The 21,477-nt window shown below is 37.7% G+C and overlaps 1 protein-coding gene across 2 annotated transcripts; it reads left to right on the top strand.

The window, feature by feature from the left end:
• The first annotated feature begins 555 nt into the window (after positions 1-555).
• LOC108099996 (casein kinase II subunit alpha) lies at positions 556-8,424 on the top strand. Of its 2 annotated transcripts, none has more exons than XM_017203697.2 (2): positions 556-662; positions 7,090-8,424. In XM_017203697.2, the coding sequence occupies exon 2, from the start codon at positions 7,220-7,222 to the stop codon at positions 8,228-8,230; it is 1,011 nt and encodes a 336-aa protein (XP_017059186.1). In that variant the 5' UTR covers positions 556-662; positions 7,090-7,219; the 3' UTR covers positions 8,231-8,424. The 2 variants fall into 2 exon arrangements, with proteins under 2 accessions (XP_017059186.1, XP_017059185.1); XM_017203696.2 differs by lacking the exon at positions 556-662 and adding an exon at positions 725-847.
• The last annotated feature ends 13,053 nt before the right edge of the window (positions 8,425-21,477 follow it).

Below are 21,477 nucleotides of genomic sequence, written 5' to 3' on the forward strand. Positions count from 1 at the left end.
AAAAAATTTTCTCGAACCCGTACGGTTTGTAAAAGAATGTCCCATAAGTGCGCGCGCACTTATGCACTGATACATATGCTATATTTATTTTTGAGATAATTTCTTTTAAAAAAATTTTTTCCCAGTGAAACGGCCGCACTATAAGCCGATATTTAAGGCTCGATATCTCGTAAACGGGTCGAGATATCAAAAAATTTTGTTTAGTAAAAAGTATTTATTTTGGGCCAATTACCCAAAACATATCCTCAAATCTTGGCGCCCCGGAAACTAAAATCGTGCCTATGGGGAATATGGTTTTGTATACCAACAACACATTTATTACACTGATATGATTACAGTGTGCAATGACATTCAAAAAATCAGTAATTAATTTCTCTTCATGTAATTAGTTTTTCCTATTGTTGATTAACTCTTGGTTAATTCCTTATTGAAATTCTAAAGAAATTAAATAACGCCTCAATCCAACAAAGAAAAGGAAAGAAAATCGGATTGGAAACATTTTGTTTCTCTGCCGTTGTTCCTAAAATGGCAATGATTTGTTGTCAAGTCTTTACTTTCACCTGTGTTGTTATGCAGTACTAATTCTATAACAGACAGTGGTTAAGTTAACCTTCTTAAAATATAAAAATTGTCCTAAAAACGCATGCTGCCTTATTAAAGACGTGAGTAGAAATGGGCCTGATTTTGTACATGACTGAAAACTGAAATAAAGCATGTGTTCAGTGTTAAATCCTGTGTTTGTATAAGTACGATGTGTCTTAGCTAATATCAGTATTTAATGTGGCAATATGGTGGTTACATATAGACAAGTATCCACACATTGTGTTTTCTTGTTATGCAAAAGCCGGTAAAATCTATAGTGTATAGCTCATATGTCAATTAAGTAGAGACAGAAATTATTTTATTTGCGCGAGTTGAAACTAATATTAAGTAGACCACCTTCCATTCGCATGAATACATACATTTAGGAGTACATTTTACTATATTAAGGTATATATACATATCTACATATGTATCACCCTTCCACACTTATGTATATATATATACATATATATATTTATAACAGCATAAAGCAAATGAAAAACAAGAATATAGCTACATATGTACATCAGTAAATGTGCATATTATATAAATTAGAAAAAAATTAAAACATGTCTGGCTTCCGAGATTTCTTTACGGACTCGGCTTTTTAATAGGCCTCCTGTTTTGAATAATTATGAACATACATATATTTGGTTAAATGTTAGAAAGCATTCATAAAATATAAACAATTAAATTTCAATAAGAACATGCCTTTATTTTTTTTATTAATAATATAAAACCATTGACTGATTTTTAAAATGTTTTTTTTTAACAAAAGGAAATCGTTCTCGACATAACAGAGAAAAAATATTGCATAAAATATCTTTACATAAAATATATTAACAAATGCTTCACCTGACTTTTATAATTTAAATTAATAAATCAAAAAATTTTGCGAAAAACAAAAACAATTTCACTTCAAAAATTTCATGAAAAGCTATTGAATATGTGATATAAAATTTAAAGTTAATTTGAGTATACATATATGGGTAATTGTTTACAAGTGCGGTGCACGGTAAAAACAGCTTAAAAAATAAAGTAAAATATGCAAATGATGTGTTTTTTTTTTTTTTCCAAAATTTCGAAATCCGTTGGAAATCCGTATTTGCATGTGATGTGCTGATTACACTGTGCGACAAAAAAATGTTTGAGTTGATTTTTTCTTATTTTTCACTTCTACTAGTCAAAATAAGAATACAAGTTTTTGGATTTGTTAATATCAATAGCCAATCAGCTTCTACGCACACTCAAAGGTCCCAAAAACGCGTGTTTTTGCATATTTCACAGCCTTATAATACCATATTGGGAAAATATTTTTTCACCGTTATAAGCGTTTTATGCAAGTTCAATATCTATTAATTAAAATATATTAAGCACTTTTTTATTAATGTTTAGGCCCCAAGGTATCCCTTAAAAAAGAAAAAAAAAAATCCTAGCCCATTTTTAGCAAAAGCCGCTAAAGCACAACTTTACCAAAAAAAATTATAACGTCGTTGTTTTTATTCCCATGAGCATTATTAAAATCCGACAACGTTATCATATAGCTGCCATAGGAAAGATCGAAAAATCTATATAGAAACAACTGAAATAAAATTATAACATCGTTGTTTTTCATCAGTCAAGCGTGATTTTTGGAATATAGAGTTTTTTTTACGACTCTTGAATAACGAATTAAATTTCATAAAAAAAAAAAATTTGGTCGAAAATTTGGAAAATAATAGAAAAATGGTCATAGCTTCGATGTTGTTTAGCCTTCACGTATTTTGTTCAACATAACCGTCAAAGCCTATTAATATTTTCATTCAAAATTATTTCTAATACTCTTCAAAAGTTGAACAATAATATGTCATTAAACTTAATAAAATTAAATTACTCATGTCGCAGCAAAAAAGACAAATATAGCCTTTTTTGCCTTTAAAACCTTAAGGGGCTATATAGGTACCTTTTTCACCAGAGAAATACAGGGTTTTTATTTATTTTTTTTTAGCATGTTACCATTGTTTTATTTAAATTCAATAAAAATTTTATCAAAGTACGTGTCCTTAACTTAATTCGTAAAAAAATTTCGAGTGAAAATTTTGAGAATTGTGGAAGTTATAGTCCTTGCCGCAGATGTCCTTTTTTAAGTAGTGGCTAACGGTGAGCAAGAAAACAAGAAAACAAGAAAACGGCTCAACGAAAAAAAAAAAAAAAAACTTCGTTAGTATATAGTGTTACCTAGTTCGTGAACAAAGGATTTTACGAAAAAAAATTTTTTAAAGTTACAGTGATTATTTTTTCAAAAAAACCGATTTTTCGAGGTCTAATAATTTAGTTTTTCGCCCCAAAAAAATAGAAAAATTTGTCGAAAATAAAATTCCTTCGTTCACGAACTAGCTATTGTATCTACAAACAATCCCCCAAAATTTCAAATCGCTCGATGTAGTGGTTACCGAGATATCGTGCTCACCGCAATGACCTTTTCTCAAAAATGCGATTCCGAGATAATCGCCTTTAAAGTTTTAGGTGGACATTAGGTACACCGTACACCGTGCGCTATGAACGGCTGTATCTTAGGTTCTAGTGCCCTGATCTCTACAAAATTTTGCAGAAAAATAGAAAAAAAAAAATCATAAAAATTTTTTCGATTTTTTGAGCTTGAAAAAGGTATATAACCCCTTGAACCTTAATAATTTGCCCCCAACAATCCGCAACCTGTACAAGGATGGTTTACATCGCCGAAAGGCTTTAATTTCAGCTATATAAAAATAAATTTTGAAAGAGAATCGATTATAACTTAAAAAATATTTTTTTTTTTTTTTTCAAAAATTTCACTGTATATTCTTAAAACATGTATAAATATATTCTGAAAATTTTGAAATAATTGATAAAGTAGTTTTTTTTAATAAAAAAAAAAACCCAAAAATCACCTTTTTTTTAGGCCGTCGCACTACTTGTGCCCCTAAACTCAATAGAACACGTATGGGACAAACTTGAGAAAAAAATTAGGAATGACAGTATATCCTTAAAGGAATCCTTAAAAACCGCATTACAGGTGGAATTGGATAAAAGACCCGGCCAATTTGGTCAACAGCATGGGTCGACGTTTAAGGGGTTATATCGAGTTGCAATTTCGAAAAAATCGAAATTTTTTTTTGACGATTTTGAGTGTATATATATTGGGTTGTTTGGTAATGATATACCGGTTTCTTTATTGATTTTTGACGACGATTTTAACATAGTTATTTATTGTCCGATTTAAGTGCTATGTGTACCGTTGTCTTCGATGATTTTCTGCCATTTTGATGGTAACTTGTATATGCCTCTCCTTAAGGATTCCTTGTCCCTACTGGCAAAAAACTCGGCGATTCGATTTTCACAATCCTCCCTTGAACTCAATTTTTGTCCATTGAAAAAATGTTGCATGGCCAAAAACAGATGGTAATCGCTTGGGGCAATGTCCGGACTATAAGGTGGATGCATTAACACTTCCCAACCAAGCTCCTGTAGCTTGTGACGCGTTACCAAAGATGTATGGAACCTGGCGTTGTCATGATGGAACACAATGGAACATTACGATTCACCATGGCTGGCCGCTTCTGTTCAAGTGCAATCTTCAATCGCTCCAGTTGTTCACAGTAGAGGTCAGAATTGATGGTTTGGCCATAGGGCAGCACTTCATAATGGATAATTCCTCTGATATCCCACCATACACTCAGCAACACCTTCTGAGCCGTCAGTCCTGGGTTTGCCACCGTTTGAGACGACTCACCGTGCTTCGACCAGGATCTTTTACGCTTTATGTTGTCATATGTGATCCATTTTTCATCAACAGTGACTAACCGATCCAGAAATGAGTCGAGTTTATTACGGTGCAACAAAGATTCGCAGATTGATACACGGTCGAAAAGGTTTTTTTGGGATAACTCATGAGGCACACGCGGCACAATTTTGCAGAAGAAAATTTTGCAACGAATTCGCGCTCAGTAAGCTATTCTTAAAGGCTCCTGCTAAGCTTCATTTTAATTTTTTTTAATGTTTGGATTATATTTTCCGATGAAAAAAAAACTTAATTTGAGCCCATCAGGGCCATCCAAATATAATCCAAAACGGCACACAAGTTGTTTGTACCCTTTTTTATTTATTGTCTTCTATTTCTGATTGCACAGTAAATCGGTCATTCTTATTTTGTATTTAACTTGTAATCACTTTGTGTTTTTTTCGCTGCGTTTATTAATAATATTTGACGAAATGGCACGTAGTCAAGATTTGTCCTTGAAGTTACGAAAATCGATACTAAAACAGCATATGGAGACTCGTGGCTATCGGGAAATTGGTAGTTAATTGGCAAATCACCTTCCACAATACATAGCGTGACAACAAAATATTTTGAAACATGAGATTTTGCTGCAGACCATACTGACACCACGCCGGGAGCGGAAAAAACAATATCTGCTACAAGCTGACTTTATTTCAGCCATCTACAAAAAAAGTTTGGAGTTTACAAAATTGTATTTAAGCAAGAGGTATTCGTTCTGAGAAAACTTAGTTTTAAGTGACGAATGGAAATACAACATATTTGGACACGACGGTCCTCCCTAAGTATGGAAAAGGGCAAGTGAAGCTGTGCAAGAGAAAAACTTGTTACCATCTATTAAGCATGGTGGCGGGAATGTGATGGTTTGGGGGTCTGTAGCTTCGTGTAGAGACGGCAGAATGGTTTTTATAGAAGATAAAAGGAGCGAAACTATATACATACAATGGTGGCCATAAGTATTTTGTCAAAATAAAAGTGAAATATACTCGAAACCTGAACTTGCTTCTCTTAACTTTTGGTATCAATGGAAAGGTAATTAAAATGCCGTTTGAATGATAGCATACTTTTCTCAACTCATTCGATATTTATTGAAAAGGGCCATTTTAAACAAAAAGTCAAAAAAAACTTTTTCCCTCGGCTTCAAAACTAAAATTTTTGGATGCAAAAAGTTTCTTTAAACAAAAATAATAGGAACTGCAAAAAGAATTTTTCAAAAAAATTTTTCTTCTATTTTTAATGATTTTTTAAAGGTGACAATGTCGGAAAAAATTTGTATGGAAAAGAGAAAAATACGGCTGAAATGCGTATTTTTAATCATTTTCAAAAAATCATTAAAAATAGAAGAAAAATTATTTTTGAAAAATTCTTTTTGCAGTTCCTATTATTTTTGTTTAAAGAAACTTTTTGCATCCAAAAATTTTAGTTTTGAAGCCGAGGGAAAAAGTTTTTTTTTTGACTTTTTTGTTTAAAATGGCCCTTTTCAATAAATATCGAATGAGTTGAGAAAAGTATGGTATTATTCAAACGGCATTTGAATTACCTTTCCATTGATACCAAAAGTTAAAAGAAGCAAGTTCAAGTTTCGAGTATATTTCACTTTTATTTTGACAAAGGATAATTTGTATAAGGATATTCTAAGCCTTATTTAAATTCCTAGTGTTTTAAACCTTGGATTTGATCCAGTGAAACTCATGTTTTAACAAGAAGCACTCTTCCTATTTGGTGCAAGAATGGCCAATGAACTGCAAACAGCTATCCATTCTCAAGACTTAATCCCAATAGAACACGTATGGAACATCAAACAGGGAAGCACAGTATATCCTCAAAGGAATCTTTAAGAACCGCCTTGCAGGCGGAATGAGATAAAATAAGCGCTAATGAGACAGTCAAGTGGGTCAACAGCATGGGTAGAAGTTTACAAGCGTTTGTTGATGGTAAGGGAGGGCTCACCAAATGTTAAAAACAAATTTTACCAAAAAAAGTTGTTTTTATCCGGATTCCTTAAAGTCTAAGAATAATATTTATGCGAGAAAAAATGATTTTTTAGGTTATTTTAAAATACTATTAGTATTTATGTTAAAAGTTTCGTATTTAGTCTTTTAAAATATGCGAAGGATGTTGTTCTTCAATATGAAATATTACATTTTTATTTTCATTATATATTTTTTTGAATTATTGGTGAATAATCACGGGTGTCCGAATAAATCCTGTGCTGTCTGTAAGTCAAAACGGCCCGACGTACACCAATAACAATTAGGCGTACTATAGTACTTCTCGACCTATGTATTAATTTTAACTTTTTCTATGGCAACTATTTGATATGTGAAGCAAAAATCGATATTTCTATATCAAATATCGATAAAAATCTATATTCATGTTCGTATGATAAAGAACAACGTCGTTATAATTTGAACTCCATTATTTTTTTATAGTTCCTATGCCACTGGAAACATCTCACTGAAATTTAAACACATTTTCAAAAGGGTATAAAAAATATATATAACATGGTTGTTTTTTTTTTTTTTACAATTTTTGTAAGGCAGGGGTGTCTAAACGATAAAAAAGTGTGTTTAAATAATGGCTTGGCTTTTTCAATAGGAGATATCGCTGGGAATCAGCAAAGCCTAGCCCAAAAGTTACAAAAAGAAGAGCACCCTTGGATTAGGGCATAATATTATATAAGAAAATAATTTACATCTTCTTTATTTCAGACTGTTGTTCAACAAAAAGAGTGTTGCTTGGACCATTCGACTGAAAACAGAAACAGCTCACACAAAGTTATTGATTCACCCCTATCCGAGGTTTAAATTAGAGCAGCAAAAAAAGGACACATTACACGAAATGACATTACCAAGTGCGGCTCGTGTGTACACAGATGTGAATGCGCACAAGCCAGATGAATATTGGGACTACGAGAATTATGTTGTTGATTGGGGCAATCAAGACGATTACCAATTGGTCCGAAAATTAGGGCGTGGAAAGTATTCTGAGGTATTCGAGGCTATAAATATTACAACCACAGAAAAGTGTGTTGTGAAAATTCTAAAACCTGTGAAAAAGAAGAAGATAAAGCGTGAAATTAAAATTTTGGAGAACTTGCGTGGCGGAACCAATATAATAACACTGTTAGCCGTTGTAAAGGATCCAGTTTCTCGGACCCCGGCGCTAATTTTCGAACATGTTAATAATACGGATTTTAAGCAACTTTACCAAACATTAACTGATTATGAGATTCGCTATTATTTGTTTGAGCTTCTAAAGGCACTTGACTACTGTCACAGCATGGGAATAATGCATCGCGATGTAAAGCCCCATAATGTTATGATCGATCATGAAAATAGAAAATTGCGCCTTATAGATTGGGGTCTTGCGGAGTTTTATCATCCTGGGCAAGAGTATAATGTTCGTGTGGCGTCCAGATACTTTAAAGGTCCCGAGTTGCTGGTAGATTACCAAATGTACGATTATTCACTTGATATGTGGTCATTAGGATGTATGTTGGCATCCATGATATTTCGAAAAGAGCCGTTCTTCCATGGACACGACAATTATGATCAGTTAGTACGCATTGCTAAGGTGCTGGGCACTGAAGAACTTTACGCGTATTTAGATAAATACAATATTGACCTAGATCCAAGATTTCACGACATTCTACAACGGCACTCCCGAAAGCGATGGGAAAGGTTTGTTCATTCAGACAACCAACATCTAGTTTCTCCTGAAGCACTAGACTTTCTTGATAAATTATTACGCTATGATCATGTTGACCGACTCACTGCTCGCGAAGCTATGGCTCATCCATATTTTTTACCTATCGTCAATGGACAAATGAATCCCAATAATCAGCAATAAGTGGTTATTTCATTATTACAAATACTGTATTTTCGAAAACGGGATAGCAGCCATTAAACATTTATGATAATAATTATGAAAAATATAAAATCAGAAGAGAAATAAAATATAATAAGCTACTGTCTTAAAAAACTATTGATTAACTGTTTGTAGAGGAAATAAACACGAAAGTTAAATAACTTCTCACAGTGAAACTAGTTTTGTAAAGTATTTTTAAAAGTGGGACTAACATAAAAGGATTTTTTAATCTGCACATAATTTTTGCAGAAATATTAAAACACTAGTATAAAATATTAATACATACTTATCCTTATGGTCAACATTTAATATATACATATAAAAATATTATAAAAACACATTTCTTTTTTATCAGTTCAGATAAAATCATTTTTTTCATATATACGCTTTACTTTTACTAATTCTTATTTCCAAACGCGAAGATCTTTTACCAAGAAACAGATCCTCTTGACGTTTTTCTGAATAATAGAAAAGTATATTTTGGTGTTGTTAAAAAATGTAAGTTACAAATATTTTGTAAACTCACTAGGAGGTTATCCACATAAAACAGTAAAAATAAACTGTTAGAATATATATAAGGTTGTCGAATATCTCCCATCCGCTTGCTCTTTATTTAATGCTTTATTAAAAGTTTTACAGTGATCGGATTTAGTTAAAATATGCGACGTTCGATAATCTGTTTCTATCTAGACGGCAACTTCATAATACCCTCTTCGTGGAAGCGAAGGAAACTTTTTACAAGCATTCGACGTGGACAGGGAAAGGTGGTAATCACTTGGCGCTATGTTCGGCCTTTATGGTGGATGCGATAAAACCTCCCATTGGATCTCCCGTAGCTTCTGACGAGTCATAAACGAAGTGAATGGTCTGGCGTTGTCCCGGTGAATTCCTACTACCCCCTTCCTGTTGGCCAATTCTGTACGTTTCTGGTCGACCGCCTGCTTTAAGCTGTCCAGTTTTCCGCAGTAGATAGAAGAATCAAGCGCCAGCAGATCATGGTGAATAATACGCTACCAATCATGCCAAACACAGCAAAACGTCGAGTTCGTACCGTTTCAGCAGCATATCGCATGCACATTTTCGGTCCAGAAGGGTATTTTGCGTCAATTCATAAGGCACCCAAACATCATCCATGATTTGATCGGTATTCGTCGTCACAGTTCTTTCATGTTGTCGTTTTCACCGGTTCTAAATTGTCGAACTTATATTTTTTTTTGTAAATACAGTACAAGCCTGTTATAACGACTCCGCTTATAGTGTCCGTCCGGGTTGTGTGACGAAAACTCGATGGTTTGGTTGGTCCCCATACAAACTTATATGAAAGGGCCTCCGCTTAGAGCGTTGCCGCTTTTGGCGACAAACCGCTTATACGAACGAAATTTTTCAAGAAAATTGAAAAATTTTACCGGATATTGCGTCGTGCAGAAAAAAAATACATTGCAATAGTGCAAAATTTAAGCATCAAAACACGCTGTTAGAAATGTATGTATTTATTAGTGATCGGCACCTTTGCTTGTGGTTGTAGCAGCGACACGAAGGATCTTACACTGTCACTACTTTATCCAGTACAGGTGCCTCATACTCAAGGATTGGTCGGACCAACGATATAAAGAGAAGAGGACTAGAGGACGCCAAGATCGTCAACAAGCGTTATCCTTTCCAAGGCATTACCACTTAGCGAATAGGTGACAATATGCGGATTGACCCGACAATTTTCATCAGCTTGCACTTAGAATTGTTTAATTTCAGTAAATTGTCGTGACCATGGTACAACTATATAAGGTAGTCCCGTCGGCTTTTTCTTCCCCCTATCGACACTACAATTAGAGCGAGAGAGAGAGTGTTTTCCTATGGGTTCGGGTCGATAGGGGGAAAGAACCCGAACGATTTTGCAGCCGACGGGACTACCTTATATAATTGTACCATGGTCGTGACACCAGTTTTGAAAATTGTTTAGGTCTGCTTGAAGGTTTGAGTGACGGGAGTATTTATTACACTGCAGACACAGTTTTACATCGTCCGCGTACATAAGTACGCGGGAATGCGCAATGATCGATGGAAGATCATTAATAAACAAGGTAAAAAGTAATGGTCCCAGATGGCTTCCTTGTGGTACACCAGAGGTAACTCTGAGGAGACTACTTAAGGAATTTTTGAAAAGGACTCTTTGCATTCGGCCACTGAGATAGCTAAGGAGCCAACTTAAAAGATCTGCTGGAAACCCTATCATGTCAAGTTTGCGAATCAATAGGAAGTGATTTACAGAGTCAAATGCTTTACTGAAGTCTGTGTAAATGACATCAGTTTGAAAATGATTTTTAAAGCCATTTATCACGAAGGATGTGAGCTCTAAAAGATTTGTTGTAGTAGACCTGCGCTTCATAAATCCGTGTTGGCATGGAGATATGACTGATATACATAGGTGCTGCAAGTGAGGAGTTATTACTCGCTTAAAAAGCGTTGGAATTGCTAATTTAGAAATACCTTTATAATTGCTAGCATCCGACTTGATTCCCTTTTTATTAAGGGGAATAACAAATGACTCCTTCCAAACAAGGGGAAACTGACAAGTTTGTAGGGATAGGGGAAACAGCTTGAGAAGGGGCTTACACAATGCATTAGCACAGTGTTTAAGAACACACCCAGGAATCCCGTCAGGACCTGGGGAGTAAACTGGTGTAACACGTTGAAGATCCAAAAGAAGGGAGCTTTCGTTTAAAAAGGGACGAAATATTAAGTTCGACTTAGGTATGGCGTATAAATATTGCTCATTTGAATGATACACTGTGGAGTAAGTGGTTTGAAAGAATTGGGCAAACAGATCGGCTATTGCCTGGTCAGTATTAGCAGTTTCAAACGAAAGCGAATGCGGAAAGGAAGATGATCTGCGCTTAGTGTTAGCAAAATTATAAAACCGTTTAGGATCCCGTAAAAACTGGGACTTGCAACGAACTAAATAATTTTTGTAACACTGAGCGTTAAGCACGGTAAAGTTTAACCGAGCTCTTATGTATTTTCCAAAAACAGACTGACAACCTGAAATCTTATATTTTTTATAAAGTCTGGACTTTAAATTCCTAAGGTGTGACAACTTCTTGCTAAACCAAGGTGGTTTATTGGATGTTGATGGGATATATAGCGGAACACACGAGCTAAAAAACGATTTGATTGCCGAATAAAAAATTGTAATGGCTTCTTCCATGTTATGCCAGGAGTAGAGATCGGACCAGTCATTGCCAGATATAAGTTGATTAAGTCTCAGAAAGTTAGTCCTGCGAAAACAATGAGTTCGCTTGGCTGCCTTTATAGCATTATTTTTAACTGTTATACCAGTGTCGATAGTCACCTCGAAAGCAGGGTGATAGGGATCTTCAGGCAGCGTAAATGGTGTTGCTCTAGAAAGAAAAACACTTTCAGGATTTGAGACAAGACACAAATCAAGTAAACGATCTAATGAATTTCGAACATGGTTTACCTGACACAGAGGTATGTGAAGTAGACCGTCAATGAATTTATTTTGGCCTATAGGTTGTAAAGCATTGGAATTATCATCCGAGGACCACGAAGTTCCAGGTATATTAAAATCACCTAGAACTACTAACTGATCCATATCGGACAAAGAAATCGAAATTGACTTTATAGCTGATAGGTGCCTAAAATAGTCCTCAAGATCGGACGAAGGAGGTATGTAAGAGCAGGTAATAAAAATTAACCTGCCAGCGACAGACAGTTTTACCCATAAAAATTCTTACTTTAATTTCAAAGGATCATCTGTCAAAACCTTTTCTGACGTGAGGTTAGCGTCCACTGCAATAAGGACGCCCCCTCCCCGTCTAGAGGGACGGTCATGCCTATATATTGTGTACTTACCGGGAAAAACTTCGGAGCTAACCAGATTTCTGTAAACACAATAACTTGGAATGCAAACGAAAAGCTATCAGTATACAATTTGATTAGCTTGCTACGCAAACCTCTTGTATTCTGATAGCTAATTAAGAAGTTAGTGGTTAGTTTTTTGGGGAAGGAGCTAAGGACGGCGCAGTTTGTTGGTCCCGACCGGGGAGTTTTATTCCCGTAGGACCTTTCTTTTTTATTTTTTCCACGAACTCCTTAACCACCATTTTTGCCGGCCAAAAATCGCTCGAGCATATGGTGTTAAAAAGTTCGTCAGGAACACTTATCTTGAAAGATGAAATGTTCGTAGAATATGAAAAGTTAAATTTTTCCACCTTCACGTTATCGGCATTTATTTTGGCTTTGATATAAGACGAAACATCAAATGATGTGAGATCAGGGTGTAGCCGAGAAACAAATATTTGTTTCGTTTGTGGAATCACAATGAGGGGTATGGACCTGCAGTGACAATTTGGGCCGGTAGTCCGGTCTCAGAAACCTCTTGTGGGGGAATATTTAGCGGATTAGGTGGAATTACAGGTCGAGAACCACCTTCAGACAAATCGGAACTTTTTATAGGCATTGGTCTCATACACTCCACTGTGGATTAATCGGGGTCCGAATATTTTTTAGCTGCCGATCTTAGCAACATTTGAGGGGTTGCTAAAGTCGGCTGCTTATCCGCAGAGGAGTTCTGCTGGTCGCTTTGAAGTTGCGGGATGATTCCCTTAGGCCTACCACCGCACTATGGTTTTTTTTTTCGATTTTTTTTTTGCATAAACTCTAATTTTAAACCTATTGAATTTAAATTTGGTTTGTATACATTTTTGAAGCTCCCAAGATGACCTGCCAAATTTTAAATGATTTAAAGCACTATTTCATATAGCTGCCATATAACCGATCTGGCCGACATACAAAAAAGCTCCATTAAACATTTTTATTTCTTATTTTTTTTATATTATATTTAATAAAAAAAAAAAAAAACAATTATCCAAGATCAAATTTTAGTATTCATCTCCATTATTAGTGCTTCAATCTGAAAGTAAAGATACATTTTACAAAATTTGTAATAAGTTTGGTTATGTTAATTACTATAGAAGTTACTCAATTTTGTTATTGATTTTTTCGAAAACGTGTGGATTCGGATAAAAATGGTTAGTTTCTCATTAATCTGCACACTTTGGTTAATAGTTTCTCATTTACAACTTTTTGCAACACTTTGCCATGCAAAAGTACTGATCCACGAAACACAACTACACTTGTTTAGCTCGTTCTAAAAATACACATAAACAAAACACGGTACAATTGGAAAAAACACATAACAACGACACAAACATTGGTAAACTTTAGTTTTGGATACCTGGACAATCGTTTTCCATATTTATTCACTTAACTTTTTCGTAAACTTTTGCCACAACAAACGATCAAAGTTGCACAATTTTTCGCGCCAATTTCATACAAAACAGGTGGTACATAATTAGCTGACTTTAACAGCTCGCCAGTAGGACAGTGTTGCTCCATGTATTAAAATTACATATTTTTTTTATCTGTCTAGGGTGTTTAAAAATTAAAAATAAAAAAATTTTAAGATACAAACAAACAAAAAATTGACTTTATGCCAAAAAAAAAAAAAAACGCGAAAAAAACCATAGTGCACCGGCACCCTTTTTGCACTTCGGGGACTTTTTTTTTTTTCTAACCCCTTTATTTATTACATTTATTCAATAGAATATTAAGTAATTGTTTTGGAAGACAACATGTGGGGTTAACTTATTACCAACACCATTGTGTTGGTATAACCTTTTAATTTCGCTTATTTTTATTTACTTTATTTTATTCTGTTAATGGTGCGCTAATGCTGTGGGAGTTCTCCCTTTTAGTCTTCGTGGTTGTGCTTCTCTTCTCGGAATGTCTTTTGGCTATGATTCTGGTGCGCAAGTAATTTTTGGATGTGGATAATGCAATTCTGCTTAATTATCTCTGAGATCGTCTGTATTCTTAGCTCTCTGTGGATCGTTGTTGTTAATATCTCTTGAAGTGTGTTTGCTGCTCTTTTTTCTGTGTAACTAGAGGCCAATAGCACTGTATCGTCAGCAAAGGTTGCAATCATGGAACTATGGGCCAGTGGGTTTGGGATGTCTGCTGTGTATATAGGGTATAATACTGGTCCTAGTACGCTGCCTTGGGGTACACCCGCTGCCACAGGCATAAGATCTGAACGTTCATCGTCGCATTTGATATAGAAATATCTGTTAGTCAAGTAACTTTTTAGTATAGTGAATAGGTTAAATGGTAGGATGTTGTGAAGCTTATGGAGTAGTCCTGTATGCCATACTTTGTCAATCGCCTTTGCAATGTCCATGTATACTGCTACGCAAACTTTCTTGTTGTCAAAGTCTTCTGTTATTTTGTTGATAACTTTGTGCACTTGCTGCACCGTTGAGTGTTTTTTTCGAAAACCAAATTGATGGGGTGGGATTACATTTTGTTCTACTAAGATTGGGTTGATTCTGTCAAGTAAAATTTTTTCGAAGATTTTTGATAAAATTGGTAACAGGCTGATTGGTCTATATGAGCTAACAAGAGATGCACTTTTATGAGGTTTTGGGATTGCTGTAATCTGCGCCATTTTCCACGTCGAAGGGAAGGACTTCAGTCTTATCACTGCATTAAAAATGTCTCTTATAAACTTAATCGTATTGTCTGGCAGCTCTTTTAGTGTTTTACCACTGATTTGGTCATAGCCCGATGTCTTTTTTTCTTTGACTTTTAATATTTGTTCTCTTATTTCGTTTATCGTTGTTCTTCTGATTGCACAGTTGGGTTTGGGTAAATGTGATAAAAGCTCAACGTTTTGGTTGTCCATACTGTTCGTAAAAATTTCCTCAAAGTGTTCTGCCAGTGTGTCAGCTTTTTCTTTGTTTGTTCTTGCCCATGAATTTTCTTTGTCTTTATTGGATGTTTATGTATAATTGCTTTTGTCAGTTTTTTAGTTGCTTTCCATAGGGAGTAGTTTGTAGATGTCGTTGTTCCCAGATTTTCCAGCTGACTCCTGATTTGGCTTTCGTTGTACTCTTGAAGCGTTTGCTTGAGATCTTTTGTTGCATGGTTTAGCTTGGCCTTTCATTTGGGTGCTTGGTGGACTGCCATATTTTTCTTAGTTGGCGCTTTGTCTTTTATGTGTGATGGAGTCCATTTGGTTATTACGGGGATCAGAGCCGGCGTCGATTGCCATAGAGCTTTAATTATGTTGTCGTTTAAGTGCATTATAGCAGAGTCTAGTTCTCCATTTGTTTTTAGAGAGGCCATGGTATCCATGTTGTCAAGTAATATCTCCCTGAATTTGTTCCAGTTCGTTTTGTGGTTGTGGCTCGGAGTGTTGCTTGTCAGGTCTGGTGTGCTTTTTATAGTTACTAAGATTGGTGAGTGGTCTGATGATAGGTCCAGGCTTGACTTTAATTTTATGTTTTGGTGTGTCAAGTTTTTGGTAATGCAAAAGTCAATCAAGTCGGGAAGTTTTTTTGTATCAGTTGGCCAGTATGTTGGCTCTCCTGTACTTATTGTACGGCTATTATTTGCTTTGATAGCTTCGTAAAGTTGTCTTCCCTTTGCATTTGTCAGGCGCGATCCCCACATGGCATTCTTGGCGTTGTAGTCTCCTCCCACCAGGTATCGATTCCCAAGCGAATTTAGGTAGTCTAGGTATTACTCTTTCGTGTTATTAAATTTGGGTGGGCAGTAAACAGCCGAGATGTTTAGTTGTCCAAACTGGTCCGAAATTGTTATTGTCGTGGGTTGTATTTTTGCAGCCTTATAGCCTTCTACTTCTACACATTTTAGGTCATTTTTGATTATGATTGCTGTGCCTCCATGGGCTTTGTTGTCTGGGTGGTTTGTGAAGAATATGTTATAGTCAAGAATGCTGATATATGTTTTGTCTGTGGCGTGGGTCTCTGAAATTAGCATTATGTCAATATGGTTTTCTTGTAGAAAGCTCTTTATTTCTAGGATATGGCGCGATAGTCCATTTGCATTCCAGACTGCGATAATCAAATTATTGTTTGTCAAGTTTGGTTACAAGTATGGTAACTATGTTCATCATGCATGACATCTGTGCAATCAGTTGTTTCATAAGTGTCTTCAGTTCTTGCATGTCCTCTTGTTGTTGGTTATTGTTTGTTGGAATGGACGGCTCATCATTGTGTAGGAAAGTTTGGTGGGTTGATGTTGGAGGTTTGTTGTTTTGTAGGGCTTCTGCGTATGATATTTTAGGATTGATCAGGTCAGGTGTACTTTTTGTGGCAATTTCGGGTGGGGTCTGGATTTGTGGTATTTCTTTTTGCCGGAGACTTGGATATTTTTTTAAGTTGTAGGGCTTTATAGACCATACAACCTTTATAATTGGAGGTGTGGTTCTCGCTACAGAGAGCGCATTTTATTTGGCTCTTGTCAGAGTTGGTTATTTGTAGGTGGCAGTTGGCTGATTGGTGTTTACCAGCGCATTTTACGCAAATAGGATCTCTCGTACAGTAATTTCTTGTGTGTCCGTATTTTTGGCAGTTTGTACATTGCGGTATTATACGTTTTTGGTGCGGTGGTTCAAAAGTAACTTTGCAGTGTAATAGATGGCTTATTTTGTATATGTCTTTATTGTTATTTTGCCATTTAAGTTCAATTGAGAAGAGGGGTAGGAGTTTTTTTTGTGTCATTGCGTTGAATGTTGTGGATGTTTAGTACTGTATGCCCAAGGTCGGCTAGTTCGTTATTTATTTCGTTTTTTTCGGTAGCATGATGTACATGGCGGAGTAGTACTTTAAATCCTCTCTGATCTTTCGGTCTGTACGTGTAAAATTTTGCCTCTTTATCTTTAAGCAACTTAAGGATGTTTGTGTAATAGATGGTGTATAGAGTGTATACTTTCTTGCGGTTGTATTTTTATTTCGTTCGTTGAGAGTGCTTTTAGCTCGAGTTTTGTCTCGGGCAGTGAGTTTAGTGCAGTTGTTAGTGCGTGGATATTTTCTACATTTTGTACGTAGATCTGTGGAGGTTTGGGTTTTCGCTGTATTTGCGCGATTAGGTTCCGGTCTGTCCCATTGTCGCTTTGAGCTTCATCGTCTTGCTCATGCGCCAGCAACTCAAAGCAGTTGTTTGAGCGTGGTTCTGCTAGTCAATACTCTTTGAGTGTTTTTTGAGTGGCTCTTTGGTTTTTACTCCGTTGTTTTTTGGTTGAGTTCGTTTGCTCGTTTACTTGTCCAGGCGACTGTCTATCACGAGTCCGTTTAAGGCTTTGTTAGTTTAATTCGGTAAGTGTTGTTGTTATAGAACAGGACGATCTAGAGGAGTAGCTTGTTGTTGTTAGGGGAGCTGTCGTTGTTGTAGTTGTTGCAGATGTTGTGGAGAGTGGCAGAGACGATGTTAAAAGCTTGGAGTTTATTTGTTTGGTACTTGCTGCGGTATTGGATATCGTTGTTGATAATTTTGTGGGTTGTGTTGACGTTGAGGTTGGCGGAAGAGTAGAGAGCGGGGGCAGCGGTGAGGTGCATTGCTCGCTCCAAGGTAATTGCTCCATAGGGAGAGCGGTTGGTGTGTTTGGCGTTGCTTGTAAAAGCGCGGGAGAGCAAGAGCGTGCTCCCTGAGGCTGCACTGAGAGGGTGCTATGTGCACTGTTGTTGTCGGCGCTTGACTTTATTGTAAAGTAAGCGTTGTTGATGCTTGAACGAGGGCGCGCGCTCTGAGTTTGAGCGCAACGCTCACTCATTTTTGTTTGGAGCTTGCTTATTTGTTTATGATAGGTTTAATAAGGTAAACACAGGGTTTTTTTTTGTGTGGGAAAGCGTCTTTTCGCTGGGGTTTGTTGGGTTCACTAGTGGGCCTATATTTTCGCAGTTGGATGCTGGTAAAATAGGAGTTTTCACTGAGCGATTGAAAAACACGTCCATACGCGGCGGCGTTCGAACTCGAATATCTCTAGCTATGCCAAAACTAGTGATCAGCCCCTTAAGGCCGCCTTTAGTTTGGCTCATGAAGGACTTCATTTCCTTCGCAACTTCGCTGCAAGATTCACAGCAGAACTGCAAACCAAGGCCTTTACTAAGATAGTCGCTTGTCCGCCCTGTGAATCCAGCGCACTTAGTGTGCCCCATCCTGTCACAAAGCCAACAAGCGAGTTTAGCCTGCTCAGGCTTTATAACCTGAAGGCAGGTTTTTTTTAAGCAGACATTGTAGGATTCCATGTTAATTATGTTACGGACCACTGTGCCGAGAGAAAATCAAATCGAAATTGGTAAGCGAGCAACTCAAATGTACCGCAAGAGCGTATAAATTGCACGCTTAGAACTTTCGAGTATGTTAGTACAAAAGAGAAAAGCGGGAGAGCGGGTCAGTTAATATGCATGCACTTCTAACAACAACACTACTGATGACGGACGAAGCACAAAAGAAAGTAGTCAAAAAGACAAAAATCAGATCGTTAAAGTTTATTATTTCATGATAAAATGCACAAAATTCACTCGCGGCAGTGGCCCGACGAAGTCAACATTTTGCCTGCAGCTGGTTCGGCTTGTACTTCATGCAGCTCTCGCAGCCACTTACGTAGGCTCTGACGTCCCTGTCCCTGTCTTGATCCTCTGGTTATACATAGCTTCCACGCGACCGGGTCCTCGTTTCCTGACCTGTGTGGTATGTGGCGATACATCTGCTCGCCCTCCAGCATGTAGTCCGGGTATTTCTGCGGGTTCTGCTCCACCTTGTTTCTCATCTCTCTTCGTGCCTGCCTTTGCTGTTTTCATTCGGTGGCATTCCGCTGGCAATGGCTGTCTCGACAGGGCGTCCGCCACGACATTAAGTTGGCGTTTTCGGTAGGATATCTCGAAGTCATACTGCTGGAGTTCCAGCGCCCATCTCGCAATTCTTCCTGACAGGCTCTCTATACTGTTGAGCCATTTCAGTGCCATATGATCCGTGATGACTTTAAAGTGATATCCCTCCAGGTACGGTCGCAACTTCCATATGGCCCATACAATCGCCAAGCATTCTTTTTCTGTCACGGAGTAATTTCTTTCCGCTCCATTTAGGGAGCGACTTGAATATGAAATTACTCTCTCGCCTTGTTCTGAATACTGGGTGTTGTAAGGATATTTTCTCGGCCGGGGTACAGATCTCAGTCGAGTACCAGAGTCCTTTAAAAGAAAATTAGTAACTCACCGAGACACCAGACTTGGGGGTTTCGTTCCACAAGGAAACGGGTGATTTCGAGGGTCGAGTCTTCACCGGAGGCGAGGGAGGAAGGATACGCAGACGACTTCTCCAATACGGAATGTAATCCTCGGGCTACGATGTGTGTTTCGTGTCTGGGTCGAAAAATCCACCGGGCTGGACCTTCGGGCGATGCCAAGCCGGGAGACTATACAGCGGGCGTAAGAGCCCTTTTCGCGGCGGGGCGGAAAATTTACGGGGCTGGATCTCCGGGCGAGGCCAAGCCAGGAGACTATACGGCGGGCGCGAGTGGGTTCCGTACGCGGGAGCGAGACGGCACGGTTCGACAGACCCGGCGGGAAGGGTGTCCTCGCTCGGATCTCTAACTACGACCAACTGGGGGTAGACTCACTATGGTTAGCTAGGAGTCCGATCCGGCGGGAAGGGTGGCCGCGCTCGAATCCCTAACTACGGTTAGCTAGGAGTCCAATCCGGCGGGAAGGGTGTCCGCGCTCGAATCTCTAACTACGGTTAATTGGGAGTCGGATCCGGCGGGAGGGATGTCCGCGCTCGAATCTTTAACTACGGTTAGCTGGGAGTCAGATCCGGCGGGAAGGGTGTCCGCGCTCGAAACTCTAACTACGGTTAATTGAGAGTCGGATCCGGCGGGAGGGGTGTCCACGCTCGAATCCCTAAAAGTACAAGAAGATGGGAGGCGTCTGCCGGACTGAACGGGAAGGGTATCCACGTTCGCGTCCAAAGCAACGATGGGAACGGGGTTAGGTGAGGTTAGATTTAGATTTTTTATTTTTATCTCAGTCTACGAAAGGAGAACACACGGTTGCGAGGAATAATTTTAGGTACTCTCTACCATTTATTTTCATATATCCTTTTCCGGTGTTCGAGCATCTATTAAGAGTATTTCGTAGGAGACAAAGAGTGTGCTTAATGCAGTTTTCTACGCTCTCGAGACGTCCCAGCAGCACAAAAGACGAATGCCAAAATCCGCCGAACCACTCTTTGGCAAGCGGTGTTCGGTGCTGTTCGGCCTGTGTCTTTGATTTTTATACCTTGAAGAACCCTAAAATTTTGATATAACTTAACCTTCGTAATTTAATTAGTTTGTTTTGATATCTAGTGAAATTTCTTAAATAAACCTAATCTTGAAGTTACTTCAGTTGTACCTATTTTTCTCTTGTCAAATGAAAGTCCCCAGAGCGGTAGACGCTCAGCATTGACAACTTAGCATTTGTCACAACATTTTTGGTGGCCCATGAGGGGAACCATTTGATCATAACTTCGTGATTACATGTGAAATTAATTTTCAACAGTTATCTGCCCATAAATTGGCAAAAGTGGTTCTTTGTGTGTTCATAAAAATCTAAAGGTTCAGTGCCAGCACGCACCCAAAAAAGAGTCCGCCAAATACCAAACCTAATTGGTACATAGACGCCGTTCTTAAGTTACCGGCGTCTCTTTCTATACTTTGTGCTTTCGTCGCTGGACCGCTAGAAGCGCAGCGGCAGTGATTCGCTAAATAACGGCGTCTCTTTTTCAACATTTGCCCCGTTGGATGAACGGCCGAGTGCAACGACCACATACACCCACGTCACTTCGCTGGACCGCTGGAAGCGCAGCTGCAGTGACAAGCAAATCACCGCCTTGCTTTCGCCTTTGTCGCTCTACTCTGCCTGGCGGACGACAACAACAACAAACGTTAAACGCTAACGACTGCGAAACACAAGGTGTTCTTTCACAGAAAGGGTGAGTGTTTTGTTATTTGCATGCTTGTATGTTGGTCATAGATTGAGTGCAATTATCTTTGAGTCAAATGGAGAAAAACGAAAGTGAACTAGAAGTCTCATTGGAGAGAGCGGGTTATGAAGATCTCAGTGCTCTTCAATTTGATATTCTTACACGATTAACACAGCTGCATACGAATTTTAAAAAAGATAGTGCAGCTCAAAAAACCAAAGCTTATTTTCAACTCCGTCGCGATAAATTAGAAGAACTTTCTAGACAATTTAATAAAAATCACCAATTGATTGTTATTTCCTAATGTCCGCGTACGCATGCGTATTTTAAAAATGCAATTGAAGATAAGTTTGAGCAAAGTTATACCACGGTTTTTTGTGCTTTTT

This window comes from Drosophila ficusphila, unplaced genomic scaffold (genome assembly GCF_018152265.1).
Source record: "Drosophila ficusphila isolate 14025-0441.05 unplaced genomic scaffold, ASM1815226v1 contig_106, whole genome shotgun sequence".
In the NCBI taxonomy this organism is placed as follows: Eukaryota; Metazoa; Arthropoda; class Insecta; order Diptera; family Drosophilidae; genus Drosophila; species Drosophila ficusphila.

Coding starts and splice junctions, on each gene's coding strand:
- LOC108099996 (XM_017203696.2), top strand. CDS start 789: ATGGTGGTTACATATAGACAAGTATCCACACATTGTGTTTTCTTGTTA. Junction 848..7,089: donor TTCTTGTTATGCAAAAGCCG/GTAAAATCTATA, acceptor TCTTTATTTCAG/ACTGTTGTTCAACAAAAAGA.